The following is an 18,651-nucleotide window of genomic DNA, read 5'->3' as shown; positions in this document are numbered from 1 at the left end:
TAGCGGACTACACTGGCGATCTATAACTAAATATTTATACAAATATACACACTTTATAATTTTTTTTTTTTTTTTTTTTTAGGGTGAGGAGGGAAAATGCTTTTACGCACACAGGTAGCCAGCCTGTAGTGTGAGACTCCTGAGTTTATCACAGACTACTCACTAAAAAACCCCCTCTACTCTGTTGGACACAGACCTGGAATTGTTTGTCACATTACTTCAAGTCAGGCCAACATGTGACCTAAGCCCACAGGGCTCGCACCGTTTCTGGCATTATTTATTTTTTGACCTACACCGCATCCCGGTCGAGGTCAAGCTTCTTGGCGCGGAGTACACCCTGGATGTAAAGTGACACACAGGTCCAATTGCCCTCACCCTCCATCATCATCGGTATGACCGTGTCCACCGACAGCAGTCCTACGAACTGTTGAGCCTCTAGGCGGGGCCTTTCCCAATGCTGGCAGTGGAAGAAAGTGTGTTCCACGTCATCGGGAATGCCTGGTCAGTATATGCAAATCTTTATAATGCTATTATATTATATAAAGATAATGACATGCCTATTAAATACTAGCTGTTGTACGGGAAGAGGACACAAAAGAGTACGATGATGTTATTTAAATCTATTTTATAATCAGCCTTGACACCTTTAATATTTTTACTATAGGTAAGATTATACTTGCTTTTGCCTGAAGGTGTCAAATGTAGTTTATGCTGTACATGTATCGAGCTACTTACAGCTCATCTTCAGCAGCATTCTTGTGTTAAAAAATCACATCAAACGATGTTTGTCAGCTATTTACAGTTTATATACACACGAAAATATACATAGAACACGCGTTTTGCAATTGCAGGTACCGTAAACATGTTTGCGTACGCACGGTTAGATAAAGATAACCACGACCGGGTGACGTTTGTAGGCGTACTGAGCAGAAACATGTACATCATAAACTACATTTGACACCATCAGGCAAAAGTAAGTACAATCTTGCCTATGGTAAAAATATTTAAATCTGTTGTATAAAATAGTTACACATCTACGTTTGGTTTTAGTAACAAAATTCAATCCTACCACTTAGTTTTAAAAAGTGATCTTTTTCTTTTAAAACAGGTAGGTGGTGAATATAATTTGGCTGCCTATTAGGAAAAACAAGAGGCGCTGGTTTACTCGTGTTACAGTATATCGGTCCACTGGGAACGCGCCTCTAGCGCCAGGTAGACACCGGCAAAGCACCACTGCCAAATCTCTCCCCCCCCCCAAACACACCATCGTTGCGCCAATGCGACATTTCTTCAAGTTCAGAAAATACTTAAACTTAACAAGATTACTTAGACTAATATTGAGATGGTTAATAAACAAACAAATTTCGATTAGATAATGCTAATGCATTTTAACACGAACTTAAAATTTCCAATTTATAACGTTAGGCTTATGGGACTAAAGTAGCCATGACAGTTTTATGAATTAACAAGAAAAATTTAAACAAGAGAGTCATAAGGTATTTCTGAACTTTCTAGACTTTTATTTTAAAGGTTTTTAAACCATTCCTACAATCTTAATAAACAAGAAAATGCCGTTAAAACATTTTTTAAGGCGCAGTATTCACTGCACAATGATCTAATTTAGGCATGTGAGGAAGGTAGGTCGGGGTTTATGAGTATTCGTGACTACTTTAAGTCTTTTGAAGTAAGGTTGGATTAGGAAGGTAAAGTGTAGGTTATAGGTAGGTCATTGGGTTGTTTATTTGTGTTGCACCATAAGTTTTTTTTTTATCACAACTTTATTTACAATCTGTTCATTTTTTGAACATTCAGCAAATACAATAACAATTATTTATAAAACGTTAGTTAGTCTCTGTCCATTGGCAGATCTAACTTAAAAATATTTCAATGAAAAAATAAATAAGTAAATAAACAGGGGAAAATTAAATTGTTCAAACAAAACGTGAGCTTAGGTCCAAGACATGAATCCTTTTCAGCCTGTATATACTGGTACTGTTGTCCAAAAGGTTTAGAGCCAGGTGATTGGAGTGATTTTCAAGCTTCTTTAGATATTTTGTACTAAATTTGGTTATTTCCTCTTCAACCGTCGGAATTCTACTGTCCTTGTGAAGGATATTGTTATTAACATACCACGGGGCTTGCAGGATGAACCTTAAAACTTTTGACTGAAATCGTTGGATGATGTTTATGTTCGACATACTGGACGTTCCCCACAGTTGGATTCCATAAGTCCAAATTGGCTTCAGGATTACTTTGTATAGTAATAATTTATTTGCAATGGTCAATTTTGATTTACTATTTAGGAGCCAGTAAAGTTCACTTCGTGGGATTGCGGAATTTGGACATTATTAAATAATGTCCAAAACAACCTTAAATTTTAAGGTTACAGGAGGACAAGTACCTAATCTGGTAGTGAAGGTCACATGAGTAGATTTGCTCTCATTCACTTTTATTTTCCATGTTTGCAACCATTCTTCTAAGTCATCTAGGGAATTTTGAAGACTAAGCGAAGCTACCACTGGATCAGGATGGGACGCTAAAATAGCTGTATCGTCAGCAAAAGTGACCACAGAAGTATTCACATTTTCAGGTAGATCGGCTGTAAACAGCGTATATAGTATAGGTCCGAGAACACTTCCTTGGGGCGAACGTCAGCTTGAATTGGGTACAATTTTGTAATGCTATCTCCAAATTTAACTCTGAAATATCTGTCGGTTAGGTATGATTTAATTGTCATATAAAATGTATGAGGAAGATTCAGTTTGAGTTTATAAAGTAGGCCTGTGTGCCAAACTTTGTCAAAGGCTTGACTTACATCGATAAAGACAGCTGTACAATAGGTCTTTTTTCTCAAGGTCTTCTTTAATTCTATTAACCAATCTATGTACTTGTTCAACTGTGGAATGCTCCCGTCAAAACCCAAACTGATGATTTGGAATCAAGTTTCTATCCTCTACTTCTTCAAGTAGACGATTCAAGAAGAGCCTCTCAAACAATTTGGATGTTATTGGAAGTAGACTGATAGGTCGATATGAACTTGCTTGTTGGGGTGGTTTCCCTGGCTTGGCTATCATGATTATTTCTGAAACTTTCCATTGTGTAGGGAAATACTCAGTCCGTATAATTGAATTAAAAATGAGTGTCAGGTATATAAATGCTTTTCTAGGAAGCTCTTTCATTACTTTTCCCGTGATTAAGTCGTATCCAGGGGCTTTAAACAGTTTTAATTTGTTTACAAGTTTACAGACATCTGAGAGAGTAAAGGGCTTTATTGGAGGTGATAACTGATTTGGTGGGTCAATGAACTCAAGAATTTCGTCAAGATTATTAAAATTATAATTTTGATTTTGATTGGGAGTAAACACTGCGGCCAAGTGGTTTGCAAACACTTCAGATTTTTCAATATCGTTTCTTGCCCAAGTTCCATCGGACTTAGAGATAGACAGTAGACGGTATCAGTATATTTGGACGGTTCATCCCTCTAGTAGCTTTCCATAAAGAGTAGTTTGTTGTTTTATCAGGTGACAAATCTATATATATAATTCCGTAAGTCAAATTTTTGTAAAGAAATTGTGAGTGACTGGATGGCCGTAGAAGGATGGGAGGGGTCTTATTTTAAAGGTCTTGACGTGAATTTTGAGGGAAAACTATTCATTTTTCTTATTTTTTTACCATAAATTCGCAACAGAATAAAACTTTTCCCATTAAAACAACATGGGGTTTAATTTGTTTACATCTTTTGAAATTAAAACAGCTGTGCCACAGATTTGAAATCAGTGATCAATACACGCATTTGGTTTACTTTTAGCCAGTCAACTATGAAATGTATACTATAATAAAACTGAAATATTGAAGATTAATCAGAAAATTCTTTGTTTATATTTAAATCATATACTGTACTCAAGTTTCATTTTTTCATGCTTTTACGTTATTGTCGTGTTAAAGGAATAAACGACATAAAATAAATATTCTGTATAAATAATCAAAGAGTCGAAATTAAATCTAACTTCTGTTTTGTTTTTATTTTTAAATCATATGTTCAAGTTTATTTTAAATGATGTTGTTTTCTTTATATTTCTACACATTTTAAGGTTAAGGTTGTGTAAATATATACAACTAAAATAACCTATAAATGTTATTGGTTCTAAAATGGTGTATCTGCATTCCTTCGTAAATAATTTTTTTTAGTGCAGTGAATATACAACGTAGAATAATCATATTCGATCATACTTTTATAAAATCACCAGGGATTCAAGATGTTTTGGTATGTAGGCTGCTGGATATATATTCTTTTCATTATAAGTACCGTAATTAATATGAACGCCAGGGGAATACCACAAAGGCGGGGAACTGTTCATAGGAATGACAGTGCGCGTAGGAGAGCAAGAGTAGATAATGACGAACTTAATCAAGATATGTTACAACCCCTTTTTAGGAGACCCATGGTAGACGAGAGAAATGTAAAGATCCATGATGCAGGATTACTGGACCAAGAGTGCATTCAATGTAGTGCTCTTCATTTTAGAGAAGAACTAACGAATGATCATTTTATGACATGTTGCCATAACGGACTTATTAACCTTCCTCAGTCAAAAACTAATGTAGAACTTAAAAGTTTGTTTGAAGAGAGCCCACAACTGTATAAATTCATTCGACAATGCAACAGTGCGATGGCTTTTGCTTATTTTTCAGCCAGTAAGAAAGATATTCCAGGAAAAGGACCATACTGTTTCAAAATTCAAGGAGAGATTTATCGTTCAATCTCAGATTTGCTGCCTCAACATGATGAAGACCCCGTGTATGGCCAATTAATTGTACATTATTGACACATCAACAGCAACAGAAATTCGTCAAAGGCGTCGAGAAAATAGTGACTTAAAACCTGAAATATTGTCAAAACTAGCTGAAATTCTATTAGAAAATCCATTTGCACAAATTTACAAAAGAGTTTCGGAAGAAATGGTTGTACAAGGTGACAGTGAATTAGAACTTAGGTTTGTAGACAGGATAAATATGGATCGTCGTAGGTATAATAAGCCTACTGCAGATGAAATTGCAGGCGTCTTCAATTCATCTGAAGGCGAACCTCCAATGAATTTTTAAAATTCCAAACAGGGAAGCTTTTATTTATCCTCATTAACCACAAGACCAAAGCTACCTTAGTAAACCAGTATTTATTCACAAACAATGATATGTTTGCTGTCTTTTCATGTTAAACCACTGGAGTGATTCAAGGTATTGCAAAAAGTTGTTTTACATTTGAGCTTTTTAGGGACTTATGTCCCTACAAGCCACTAGTTACCTGTATATTCAGAAAACCATTCATTTTTTAAATTTTTCAGAAAACGGGGAAACGATTTCAAAAATGCTTGCATATGGTCTTAACAAACCATTTACAGTATTCTAGCATTGACTTTATACTAAGTCAATGATTCGAGCGAATTACTACGGTATATACAGACCAAAAGAAAAGAACATTTGGATTTTGACCTTTGACCATAGCAAAACTCTAACATATGAAATGTGAACAGTTGTATATCATTAAATAATATTCTGTAATATTAATAATTGTTCGGCAAATCCTCATTTTAATGGCTCGGCTGAAAATGGGATCTTCATTTTGTGAAACAGTAATTTGGTAACAATTCAGTAATTTCAAAAGTTGATAACAGTAGCCTATCCTATATAAGTACCGTTATTTGATTGCCAAGCCATGGACTATTAATACATAAGTCCAGTTACAACCATAATAATAAGTAAATAATTAATTACCTAGGCTTATAGAAGTCCACTTTTAACCACGGTATGGTTCATTGTCTAGGCCTGTCAAGAAGTAGGCTACTAATTTCTAATTGTATAGCCTATTGAATAATTGTTTGTAGTTTATTAGGAATGTATTTGATTTATTCTTGCTATCATTCATTATTAGGAATATAACTTGCATAATATTTAATTCATTCATTCACTGTACCGCAATTTACTCGGTTCTAAATGCAAACAGCCGGGAGATGGACCGGCCAACGCTTAGTCGCTTACAGTATGTTCCATTCGCCAATCGCGGGAGTAGCTGTATTCAAATAAAATTAAAATAAACTGAAAATTAATAACAAATTTATATAATGCATCTATATATGAGGGGTTGAGAGGCCAAGGGAGATATGTGACTTTTTTTAAAATGTTGTCATGGTAACGGGTTTTGTTAAAAAAGGGTGGAATTTCAACAAATAATTCACTTATATCCCTTGGCCTCCAAACTAGACACCTAAGAGTTGGAAGCCAAGGGGTATAAGTGAATTTATTTTTATTTTTATTTTATTTTTTATGACTATGAAAAAAATACAATGACATTTTTTAAAAAGTCACATATCTCCCTTGGCCTCTCAACCCCTCATATATATAATCCAATGTATGTTTGTTTGTTTGTTTGTCCTTTATGGACTCCGAAACCGCTCGACAGATTGTAATGAAACTTTCAGGCATTATTAAGCATTATTCAAGGATGGTTTGTGTGAAGTTTGTGGCAGATCCGTCAAAAGGGCTCCCCCCAGTGGCTCTGGAGTTTCCCATGTTAACCTTATGAGTACTCGTATTTAAATAGAATCAAAGAATCTTAACAGCTGGTTCAACTAAACAATTTGATTCTGTGATGTTCAATAGAATTAAAAAGTTAATAGGTTTAACAACAGTGTGCGGCACAATTTTTTTTATTTATGATAACAGCTAATTTGCAACCAAAAGGTGAGTGAGCGCAGCGAACGAACTTCAACCTGGAGGTGAGTTAGAGTAGCGAACGAGCTAACCTGAAGGCAAGTGAGCGCAGCGAACGAGCTCCAACCTAAAGGTGAGTGAGCGTAGCGAACGAACTTCAACCAGGACGTGATTGAGCCATGCGAACGAGCTCATCTAGAAAATGAACGAGCATTTGACATAAAACCACATTAGGACAGGACGATGTCTGTAGGGTCAGCTAGTATACAGGGTGTCACAAAAAAGTGTGATGGGCTATACAGGACCTAATTCTACATGCAAAAATAAGTCAAAAATGAAGAATAAACTTTTTTGGATTTCGGCTTAGTTTAGCCGTAATCCGCCATTTTGTTTTTTGGGGAAAATATTTATTATTTCAAAATCCCTTTGAGATATTTTTACGAAACTTGGCAAAATTGTTTACACTATAGTAAGTAACATTTATAAAAAAAATTATTATTTTAACTTTCCAAATTTCAAAATGGCGGCCGTGTGAATTTTTTAATGCCAAATTTCATGAAAACCGGTACCTAAATCAAAATTTTGTGAGACACAAAAGTTTTAGTATTTATTATGAAAAATCCAACAAAACAAAAATGAATAAAATCGGTTCATAAATAAAGAAGCTGTGTTTATTTTAGTAATTTAGACTGAAATTACTTAATACGTTACATAAATTATTAAATTACATTTAATACATTTTAATATTTATAATTTCTGTCTAAATTACTAAAATAAACACAGCTTCTTTATCTATGAACCGATTTTATTCATTTTTGTTTTGTTGGATTTGTTATAATAAATACTAAAACTTTTGTGTCTTACAAAATTTGGATTTAGGTACCGGTTTTCATGAAATTTGGCATTAAAAAATTCACACGGCCGCCATTTTGAAATTTGGAAAGTTAAAATAATAATTTTTTTATAAATGTTACTTACTATAGTGTAAACAATTTTGCCAAGTTTCGTAAAAAAATCTCAAAGGGATTTTGAAATAATAAATATTTTCCCCAAAAAACAAAATGGCGGATTACGGCTAAACTAAGCCGAAATCCAAAAAAATTTATTCTTCATTTTTGACTTATTTTTGCATGTAGAATTAGGTCCTGTATAGCCCATCACACTTTTTTCTGACACCCTGTATAATATAATTAAAATAATTTTAAAATCTCTGTGAGATAAACAAGCACCTAAGCCAGTTGGACTTGCATCCGTAGCAAGTACCAATGCTTCACTCAGATCATAATGAGCTAATATTCGTTCACTGGTGATTTCAGCTTTGATCTTCACAAAGGCATCCTCGCACTCCTTATTCCATGTAAACTTCTTTCCATGTCTTAGTACATTATTTAATGGTTCCAGATAGGTTGACATGTTAGGCACAAATCGAGTGTAGTAATTTGTGAGTCCTAGGAAACTTCTTAGTTGAGTGACATCTTCTGGTCTCTTTGCTTTACGTATAGCTTCAACATTGTCAGGTGATTTATGAAGACCATTCTCGTCTATAACATGGCCTAGATACTTCACACTTTTCTTGAAGAATTTGCATTTGTCCTGATTCAATCGTAAGTTATATTGTCTAATTCTTTGAAAAACCTCTTTTAGTCGACTCATAGTTTCTTGGAATGTGCTCCCTTGAATGAGTATGTCGTCAAAGAAACATACAGTTCCTTCTAGTCCATGGAGAACCTTGTCCATAAATAGTTGCCATATACTTGGAGCTACTTTTATGCCGAACATTAGGCGATTGACTTTGAACAAACCTAAATGAGTACTTATGGTTTGTATTTCTCTTGATTCTTCATCCATTGGAAGGTGCAAATAGGCATTACTAATGTCCAAGGTGCAGAAAAATTTCCCTTTGTTCATGTGTGTAAAGATGTCATCAATGCGAGGTATAGAGTACTTCTCATCTAATATTAGTTTGTTGGCTGTTACCTTGTAGTCAGCGCAGAGCCTTACACTTCCATTAGGCTTTTTTACCGGAACAATTGGTGTTCCCCATTGCGAGTTTTCAACTTTGGAGATTATACCACTGCTCTCTAGTCTATGTAGCTCATCTTCAACAGCTTTCCTTAGAGCATAAGGTACTTGTCGGGGTTTAACAAAAATTGGTTTAGCTCCTTCCTTTAGCTGTATATGTCCTTGTTCTGAATTTATTTTACCAATTTCTGCCTTGAAAATGTCCTGAAAAGTTGTTAGGAGTTTATCAGGTTCCTCTGATGTGTTGGTATCCGCAAGATTTATATCAGCCCAATCCATCTTGACTTCTCGGAGCCATTCACGTCCAAATATTGGGCCTACATTTTGTTTTAAAACATAGAGTTTCCCATGAAAACTTAAATTTCTGTACTTGCACTCAACAAAACAGACTCCTACAGGCCTTATAATTTCTCCAGTGTATGTTTTCATTTCCACTGCCGTCTTGAATAGACGTTTATTAAGTTCAAGTTTAAGAAAATCACTGTATGATAATGAGCTCAAAGCCGCCCCGGTATCAAGTTCCATATTCAATGACTTGCCTTCAATAGAAACGTTAATCATGAACTTGTCATTCACATTTGGTGTCCCCACCATGTAAACTTCATGAATGTTTTCATTATCATCTTCAACATCAATTTTATTCGATTTTAACTTGTAAGCGTTCTTGCTTGCATTGCTAACCCTGTTGCGTGTAAGACAAACATTCGCAATGTGTCCGATCTTATTACACTTCCTACAAAATTCATTTTTAAACTTGCAAGTATCAGCTTTATGTTGAGCACTGCCGCATCTGTAACATTTACCTCTTAAATCTTGAAAGGTAATATGTGGTTTGATTTCATTTCTACTCTTTCTTGTTAACCCAGTGTGATAGAAAATATTCCCAGCTGTTGTTGGACATTGTTATTTTATTTGTTTATGTTGAATGTTTGTAATCATTATTTCATTCTCTAGATTTAACTCTTACTTATGAATTCCATTACTTGAATTGTGTTAAATAAAGCCTACTCATTCAAGGCAAACAATCTTTATTCTTCTACAATTTATTTAACACAATTCAAGTAATGGAATTCATAAGTAAGAGTTAAATCTAGAGAATGAAATAATGATTACAAACATTCAACATAAACAAATAAAATAACAATGTCCAACAACAGCTGGGAATATTTTCTATCACATTCTTCCCCGCTAATATAATTTAAAGTCTTTAAGGTGAGAAGGTAGTTTCTTCTGTCTTGAGCTTCGTCTCTGTGATTGTGTTTCATCAGTCCTTAAGGTTTGTAGAGGCTCTTGAGTTGCAGATTCTTCTATCACCTCTGCATCGGGATGTATCTGTAGCTGCTGCAAATGTACCACAAGCTTCACTATTTGAGCATATTTCACATGATTGTCACCCTATTTCTGTGAAATCTCGCCGTCATACAGTAACAGATTATCAGTTTATTTCAGAAGAAATTCGCTCACTATTGCATGAAGGGGTAATAGAACCAAGTATATCTCCATGGAGAGCTCAAGCTTTTGTTACCAGCTCCGAAAACCATAAGAAGCGTATGGTAATAGACTACTCTAACACTATAAACAGATTTACAAGTCTCGATGCTTATCAAATCCCAAATCTTGAAGAAATTGTCAATAAAGTTGCTAACTATGAAGTGTTTAGTGCCATTGATTTAAAAAGCGCTTACCATCAAATACCGATCAAGGCTGAAGATAAGCCTTTTACAGCTTTTGAAGCATGTGGTCAGCTGTATCAATTTACCAGAATTCCTTTTGGGGTGACAAATGGAGTTGCTGCATTCCAGAGAGTTATTGATGGCATAATCAGGGCAGAAAATCTTAATGACACATTTGCTTATTTAGATGACATAACAGTATGTGGTAAAACACAAGAGGAGCATGATAGGAACCTAAACAGGCTGATGAACGCTGCTAGCAAGTATAACTTGACTATTAATGAAAATAAATGTTCTTTTACAATGAAATCTATTAGTCTCCTTGGATATACAATAAGCAACAAAACCATTAAGCCAGATTCTGATCGGCTTTTACCTCTAAAGAATTTCCCCTTGCCCACAAACGCATCATCCCTAAGAAGGGCAGTAGGAATGTTTTCCCATTTCTCAAGATATGTCCCACGATTTTCTGAAAAGATTAAAGTTCTGACAACCAGCTCTTTCCCTTTATCCGCAACGGCTATAAAGGCATTTAATGAACTGAAACAAGAGATTGAAAATGCCTCAATGAGTCCCATAAATCCTGATCTACCCTTCACTGTTGAGACTGATGCATCTGACACTGTAATAGCAGCAACACTGACCCAGGAAGGAAAACCTGTAGCCTTTTTCTCAAGAGGTCTGTCTCATAGTGAACTAAAGCACAGTTCGGTTGAAAAGGAAGCATATGCAATCGTGGAGTCAGTACGAAAATGGAGACACTATTTGCTAGGCAGACATTTCAAACTAATAACAGACCAGAAGTCTGTCTCTTTCATGTTCAACTCTAAGATATCGGGGAAAATTAAGAATGACAAAATCATGAGGTGGAGACTAGAACTATCAAGCTATAGTTATGATATTGTTTATAGACCTGGTAAACTGAATGTAGCTGCTGACTCTCTATCACGAGTGTGCTCGATGAGCGACAAAATGAACAGACTTCATCAATATCATGAAAGAATGTGTCATCCTGGTGAAACTCGTATGTATCATTGGATAAGAAGCAAAAATTTACCATACTCCCTTGATGAGATAAGAAGAATGACTGCTTCCTGTAAGGTATGTTCTGAAGTAAAACCAAGATTCTTCAAACATGATGGAAAATTAATAAAAGCAACATCACCGTTTGAACGTCTTAGCCTGGATTTTAAGGGTCCTCTTCCCTCTTCTACAAGAAATCGGTATATGCTAACAATCATTGATGAGTACTCACGATTTCCATTTGCGTACCCCTGTCCTGATATGTCCTCTTCGACTGTTATTTGCAAACTGAAACAGTTATTTTCATTGTTCGGTACTCCTAGCTACATTCACTCCGATCAGGGATCTTCTTTTCTTTCAAAAGAACTAAAGGAGTTTCTCGCTTTAAACGACATTGCTTCTAGTCGGACTACTGCTTACAACCCTCAGTGTAATGGCCAGGTTGAGAGATATAATGGTATAATCTGGAGAACAGTAGAACTTGCCCTTAAGAACTATCAACTTGACGTGACAAAGTGGGAATTAGTTCTGGATGAAGCTCTTCACTCTATCCGATCCTTGCTTTGTACTGCCACGAATTGTACGCCACATGAACGAATGTTTGGACATCCCAGAAGATCACAAAATGGTGTTTCCACACCAACCTGGTTGATGACTCCTGGAAAAGTGATGTTGAGACGTCCTATCAGAAACTCTAAGTATGAACCAATAGTGCAGGAGGTGACATTGCTGGAAGGAAACTCTGATTACGCTCATGTACGATTGCCAGATGGGCGTGAGACAACAGTGTCTACACGCAACTTAGCTCCTTGTGGAAAACAAGCTGAGAGAACAGATTTTGATGATGAATCAACACCGGAGAACCACACAATGGAACTTAATAGCGATGTAAACTTAGTAGACGAGACCCAGGATGTGTCTCATCCCGATGCAGAGGTGATAGAAGAATCTGCAACTCAAGAGCCTCTACAAACCTTAAGGACTGATGAAACACAATCACAGAGACGAAGCTCAAGACAGAAGAAACTACCTTCTCACCTTAAAGACTTTAAATTATATTAGCGGGGAAGAATGTGATAGAAAATATTCCCAGCTGTTGTTGGACATTGTTATTTTATTTGTTTATGTTGAATGTTTGTAATCATTATTTCATTCTCTAGATTTAACTCTTACTTATGAATTACATTACTTGAATTGTGTTAAATAAAGCCTACTCATTCAAGGCAAACAATCTTTATTCTTCAACACCCAGGTTGTTTACTCACATAGTTAACATCTTTAGTTTGTTCTGTAACGTAATGAGAGTACTTAGGTATTATTGCATAACTTTCCAGTTTGGATTGTTCAATAGAAATAGCCATTTCTACCACTTCCTTAAATGATTGTTTATTTCCTTTTTCCTGAAGAAGCCTAACTCTCACTTCATTATCTCTTAATCCTCGAATGAATTGCATCTTCAAGAACATATCACAGACTGAATGTTCACAGTTGTAACACTTAAAGTCACAGTCAATTGCCAAACGTTTTAATTCTCGAGCGTACGTAGAAATTCCCTCTTCAGTATCTTGAACTTTACTGATGAACCTATTTTGATTATCAAGTACACTTGGAGTAGGTTCCAAACAGTTTTGCAGTATATCTGCAAGTTCTTCATACGATTTGTCACCCGGTGTCTCAGGAGCAATTGTGTCACATAATGCCTGATGCATTTCGGGTGTAAGAGTACTAACAAACAGTTGTGTTTTGGTTTTAGGCTCAGTGATTTGTTTTAGATTCAAGAAATTTTTAAACCGCATTAGGAAATTCCGAAAGGTTTCATTTTCTGTGTAGGGTGTGAAACTCACATTCGGTATGTTCAATTTATAAGGATCATTTAATTCGTTAGAAACATTCCTTTCAACTTCTGTTTGCTTAATAGTGACAAAGAATGGTTGTAATAAAGCTCTTGCCTCGAGGTATGTTTCCTCTACATCTGTACGATAATCTTCTTCTCTTTCAATTTCATCTTCATTGTCTGTAGTTGTTATAATCTGTTCATGTAACACGGTGAATCTTTTCCACGTTTCATCCAGTAGAGTTTGTCTGCCCAGAGCATCGTATATAGATGAACCTTTAGTTTTCAGCACATGTAAAGTCCTTGTAATTTGTGATTTTATGATTCCCCTTTGCTGTTTTAATTTTCTAATTTCATTTTCACTCTTATCACTCGTCGCCATTGATATATCTTCATAAAATATGCAAAATACACGTAAATTAATTAGTAAACTTTATTCCAGAACTAATTCAACAGGGTCTGACTTAGGGGAGGTACAAATGAGGCATTTAGTTCAAAATTCCTCCGTGAACAGCGCTGTAGTAAAGAGCACTTTGGCAATGAAGGTTTACTAATCGCAAAAATAATTCTGTTCATAAAATAAAATTATAAATGCCTGAAATTCTATTTTATTAATTTTTAATTATAAAATTAAACTATCATAACCTAACCGAACTAACCAAACTTGCTGATAAAGAAATAATATAACAAAAGTTTATAGTAATCGGAAAAATAATTCTGTTTATAAAATAAAACTAGAAATTGCTCAATTAAAATTTTATAATGACTTAATAATAAAATTAAACTGTAATAACCAAACCAAACCAACCAAACTTGCTGAAAATGAAAAAATCTTGGACAAAAAGTAAATGTCACCGGCGGGATTCGAACCCGGGACCTACATTATATCAGCCCGGCACGCTAACCATTAGACCACCGAAGCCGATGGCTATCAACCGTTTTGTTACGGTAATGGCGTTCCCTCAGCTAATAAGAAGCCCACAGCTGTCATCGTAGCCTCTTCTATACCTGCCCTGAGTAAATACCAATTCAACACAAAAGATAAAATGTAAACAATAACAATAATATCAACAATAATCATCTGATAATTTAAGCATATGACATAAACTTATAAGGTTATTTCAATTTCTTACTGTAAAAAAGTGATGAAACGTGATCATTCCGCTCAAGTGGCTTTCACTGTTCTCGAAGCAAACCGTACTGTGTGTCATTTGCTATCATAATATGTGAAGCATGAGTGAATCAGACAAATCATGTCAAATTTACCATAAACTAAGAAAATACATTTAGTGCAACTACTGGAAATGAAACATGTCAATGTGGTATCAACGAATACAATGTATTCATTGTTGGTGTTCAGGTTTAAGGAATTTGTTATACCCGGTACCTGAAGAGATTTACAATGTTCTTCATTTGACCAATATGAGAGGTGATGACCAATCTGGTCCGACTAGAGAGCTAGTTAAATACGCCAGGCCCTTATATGGACGGACAATATATAGTGTTACAAGTCAAGAGCCCCGCGCAACAATAGCCAGGCGCCGTCTCAAAAGGGTTGTTTGTTTACACGGGTTTCTCCGTACGTGCCAGTGAAAGACAATAGACCCATGTCAACGGACTACGTCAATAGGGTCTTTGACATCAGGGCCGGTTTAACCCATACGCGAACTACGCGGCCGCATATGGCGCCACGAAAAAGTGGCGCCAACGGAACAATTTTTTTTTTCACGTGAACAACGTAATTTTGTTTATTTTTGCTCAGAGTTCAAGTATTCAAAGCACCACAATAAAGGCATTTATTCTGTTTGTACCAACAGCACTTGAAAAATGTGTATATTTGTACAGCACTACAACTGAAGGACTCAATGCCATTTGCAGTTTCGATTTGTAGTGAGCTGACGCTCGGCAGTCGGCAGCGTACAGCGCGGCGCCTGTGGGTTTCATTTCACGACTCGCTCATGCTCGAGATAAGCAAGCGCGCAGCGCCACTTGTCACGGATGGGCATACGGGAGGGACGATGGCTAAAGGTGTGGTGACGTCATATCTCTAGTGGCTAAATGTCTTCTCTTGATGTGACATGATTACCGTAACAGGACAACGTGATTCCAGTGGCGTTCGTGGCATAATTGATAGCGCATCGGACTAGTGATCAGGAGGTCTTGAGTTTCAAGACCCGTCGAGAGGCTGACTTTTTGTCAAAGATTTTACTTTATTTGATTTTTATCTTATATCTTTTTTATATTATCAGCAAGTTTGGTTGGTTAGGTTAGGTTATGACAGTTTAATTTTATAATTAAAAAGTTAATTTTATTACTAAAAATTATAAAACTAATTAAAATTTTTCGACTTAGCGGTTCTAGCGGCGAACGCTGGCTGACACTATGTTAAGCCATCGTCCCTCCCGTGTGCCCCACCGCCACTTGACACAACATGAAACTTGCCTTCCCTCCCTTCTGCCTCTGGCTCTGATCCTAGAGCAGAGCATTACGTTGTATTGCACTCTTTTAGTTGTATACGTATACCGTATCGGTATCGTATTGGCATTGTTTTGATGATTCATGATTGTTGATAAGTATATGGTTACGAGTGGTTTAAGTTTAATTTATAATTAGTGCATTAAATAAGAAGAAAGTATAAACTGAATGAATGAGTAAAACATCTTGCGAGCCGATACTAAGAAAACAATGTCAGAAAAAAAGAAACCGTCTGGCACTTATTATAGAAAGCGTAAGGCGAATTTGGAAGAGGAAGACAAAAACAAGCCAAATCAATGAGTAGATTTTTGTTTAAATCATCTGGTGGCGACCCCATTCAGCCCAAAGAAGTCACGATAGAAGGCGGCAATGATTTAGGTAGGTATTTATTTATTTTCCAAGGAAAGATTAACACAAGCAGCTGATCACAAACGGCAAACATTACGTCATTGCCGTCTTCTATTGTGACGTCATGCTTGATGAGCATTAAAGCCTGTTTTTTTTGTGTGGCCTTGGTTTTGCTAAAGTTTATATGATGAGTAAAATTGTAAAAATGTTAAATTTCTGCGAATAATAAACAGCCTTTTATTGCAAGTATTCTTCTAACCTAAACTTATTGAAAAATTCTTCCCAAAATTATTGGGAAAAATTCACAAATACGGTTAAGTTATGTTCATGGTTTGGGGGGAGGGGGGAATTCTAAGTGGCGCTGATTCGGGTGTTCGCTTAACTCTGAAAAATTCCTAGAACCGGCCCTGTATTGACATCCACCAGAAGCTTCTACGGTGATCTGTAAACAGCTTTGTTTGGGCTACTAGGTGCCTCCAGAATGTTCCACGGTAAACTTATAAAAGGGACCGTCTTCCGGCACACGGCAGTTGAGTTGAGTTGAGCCTTCCGAGAATCGTCGCAGCAAGCGCCCGTCGGTGACCAGTGCTAGTGCTAGTGGCAGTGACAGTGTAGTGACGGTGTAGAGACAGTGTAGTGACACTAGTGACAGTGTAGTGACAGTGTTGTAACAGAAGTAGTGATAAATCCTGTAGAGGCTAGCTGTAAGTAGAACCGTTGTAAATTAGAATAGGCATTAGCTAGGTTTAGATAGGGTTAGTTAGGTGTTAGGTAATTGTAATATTTGTAAATAGATAATAATTAGTGTAAATAAATAGTTATTAAAAATCGCCAAGTTTTATTGTATAGAACCTGCTCAGCCCGCAACAATTGGTGTCAGAAGTGGGATTATTTTGGCGATTTTAATTGTAAAATATTGAGTTTAATTTTAGTTGTATCAGATAATATTAAGATTAAGGGTCTTTGTTACATATTAGTAATTTGTGTCGTAAATTTGTTTACAAGGAAAAGTAATTTATTGTAGAATTATTTAAATTTTTGGCATAAAAATGGCTTTCAAAGGTGTGAAACTTGATGAGTTAAAAGTAGCTGATCTTAGGAGAGAATTAGAAGAACGAGATCTAGATACTAGTGGAACTAAATCAGCCCTTCAGGCACGCCTTAAACAAGCTTTAATTGATGCGGGTGAAGACCCAGATAACTTTTTATTTGAAACATCTGATATGAACAAAATGCTTAAAAACCTAGAGTCAAAAATGTCGGAAACTAGTAAAACGTTAGAAAACCTAGAAGCTAATATCGAGTCTAAAATGTCAGAAAATAGCAAAAACCTAGAAGCTAGCATTGAGTCAAAAATGTCAGAAACTAGTAAAGCGTTAGAAAACCTTGAAGCTAATATTGAAACAAAAATGTCAAATGTAGAATCAAAAATGCTAAACAAGTTAGATGAGTATTCTAGCAAAGTTGATGATTTAGAAAGTAGGATGAATGAAATAGATGAGAAATTTAATTGTATAGAAAAAAATCTAGAAGATAGGTTAGTTAAGCTTAGGCAGGAGATGGTTGCATCGGGGAGCTTCACACCTGCGTCATCGGCTAGCTTCACACCTGCGTCATCGGCTAGCACTGGCGAACTTCAGCAGGATAACGCCCTAGAGACGATCTCCAGGCCAGCGCCCACCATTGCTGCCGTTGCCCCTCAGAACATCGTTCCCCACTTCGATGGCAAAACCCCCTGGGAGGACTACATGCTTCTCTTCGAGACAGCGGCTATGGTCCATGGGTGGACCGAGGAGACAAAGGCTTCAGCACTGTGCCTTGCACTACGGGGCGATGCATTAGCTGTTCTGCATGCTATGCCAATGGTGGAGCGGAAGAATTTCCCAGAACTAGTGAAGAGATTGGACATGCGCTTTGGGCATCGACACATGGACCAGCTCTACCGATCTCAACTGCGGAACCGGATCCAGAAACCCAGCGAGTCACTTCAGGAGTTTGAAGCCGACATCGCTCGCCTGGTGAGAAACGCCTATCCATCGGTCACGGATGATGTCTACGAGAGTTTGGCAGTTGATAAATTCCTAGACGGACTACGTGAACCTGAGACTCAACAGGCAGTGAAGCTCGCCAGACCAAAGACACTGAGTGACGCATTGACACAGGCACTGGAGTTCGAGGCTGTACGGCAGTCGGTGAGAGGACAGGCCCGAGTCCGTGTGGCAGACGCAGAAACTACATCTCCACTTGACATCGAGGATCTGGTGAAAAGAGTTCTGGAGGCGCTAAAAACACGTCGCCGGCAGATACGCTGTTGGAGCTGTGGACAGATGGGACATCCCAGGAGTAAATGTCCTTCAACCACATCGGAACCGGAACAGGAAAACTAAGGAGGGTTGATGGAAAGGGGCAACCGTCAGCCCGCGATTTGAAAGCCCCGAGGAAAAGTGTTAAAGTTGCTTCACTTGGAAGTCAGTCAAGCAGTTTCTACATAGACGGAAAGGTGAACGGGCGTCTCCAAAGCTGTCTTCTGGACACCGGGGCGACTATGACCATCCTAAATCCCAACAC

General features: G+C 36.8%; 2 protein-coding genes across 2 annotated transcripts; one reads left to right on the top strand and one right to left on the bottom strand.

Annotated features, from left to right (window-relative positions):
- Positions 1 to 880: 880 nt before the first annotated feature.
- On the bottom strand, positions 881 to 9,009 carry LOC128997857 (uncharacterized protein K02A2.6-like). Its single transcript, XM_054423629.1, has 2 exons — positions 7,972 to 9,009; positions 881 to 922 (listed from the first exon to the last, which is right to left on the bottom strand). The coding sequence occupies exons 1-2, from the start codon at positions 9,007 to 9,009 to the stop codon at positions 881 to 883; spliced, it is 1,080 nt and encodes a 359-aa protein (XP_054279604.1).
- Positions 9,010 to 10,970: 1,961 nt separating this feature from the next.
- Positions 10,971 to 12,488, top strand: LOC128997850 (uncharacterized). The gene has a single exon (XM_054423615.1). It carries the CDS (start codon positions 10,971 to 10,973, stop codon positions 12,486 to 12,488), a length of 1,518 nt encoding a protein of 505 aa, XP_054279590.1.
- Positions 12,489 to 18,651: the final 6,163 nt, after the last annotated feature.

The sequence above is a fragment of the Macrosteles quadrilineatus genome, unplaced genomic scaffold (assembly GCF_028750875.1).
Source record: "Macrosteles quadrilineatus isolate MER2022 unplaced genomic scaffold, UCM_ALF_1.0 Scaffold_1__1_contigs__length_201487025, whole genome shotgun sequence".
In the NCBI taxonomy this organism is placed as follows: Eukaryota; Metazoa; Arthropoda; class Insecta; order Hemiptera; family Cicadellidae; genus Macrosteles; species Macrosteles quadrilineatus.
This window is presented reverse-complemented; position numbering and strand designations above follow the sequence as displayed.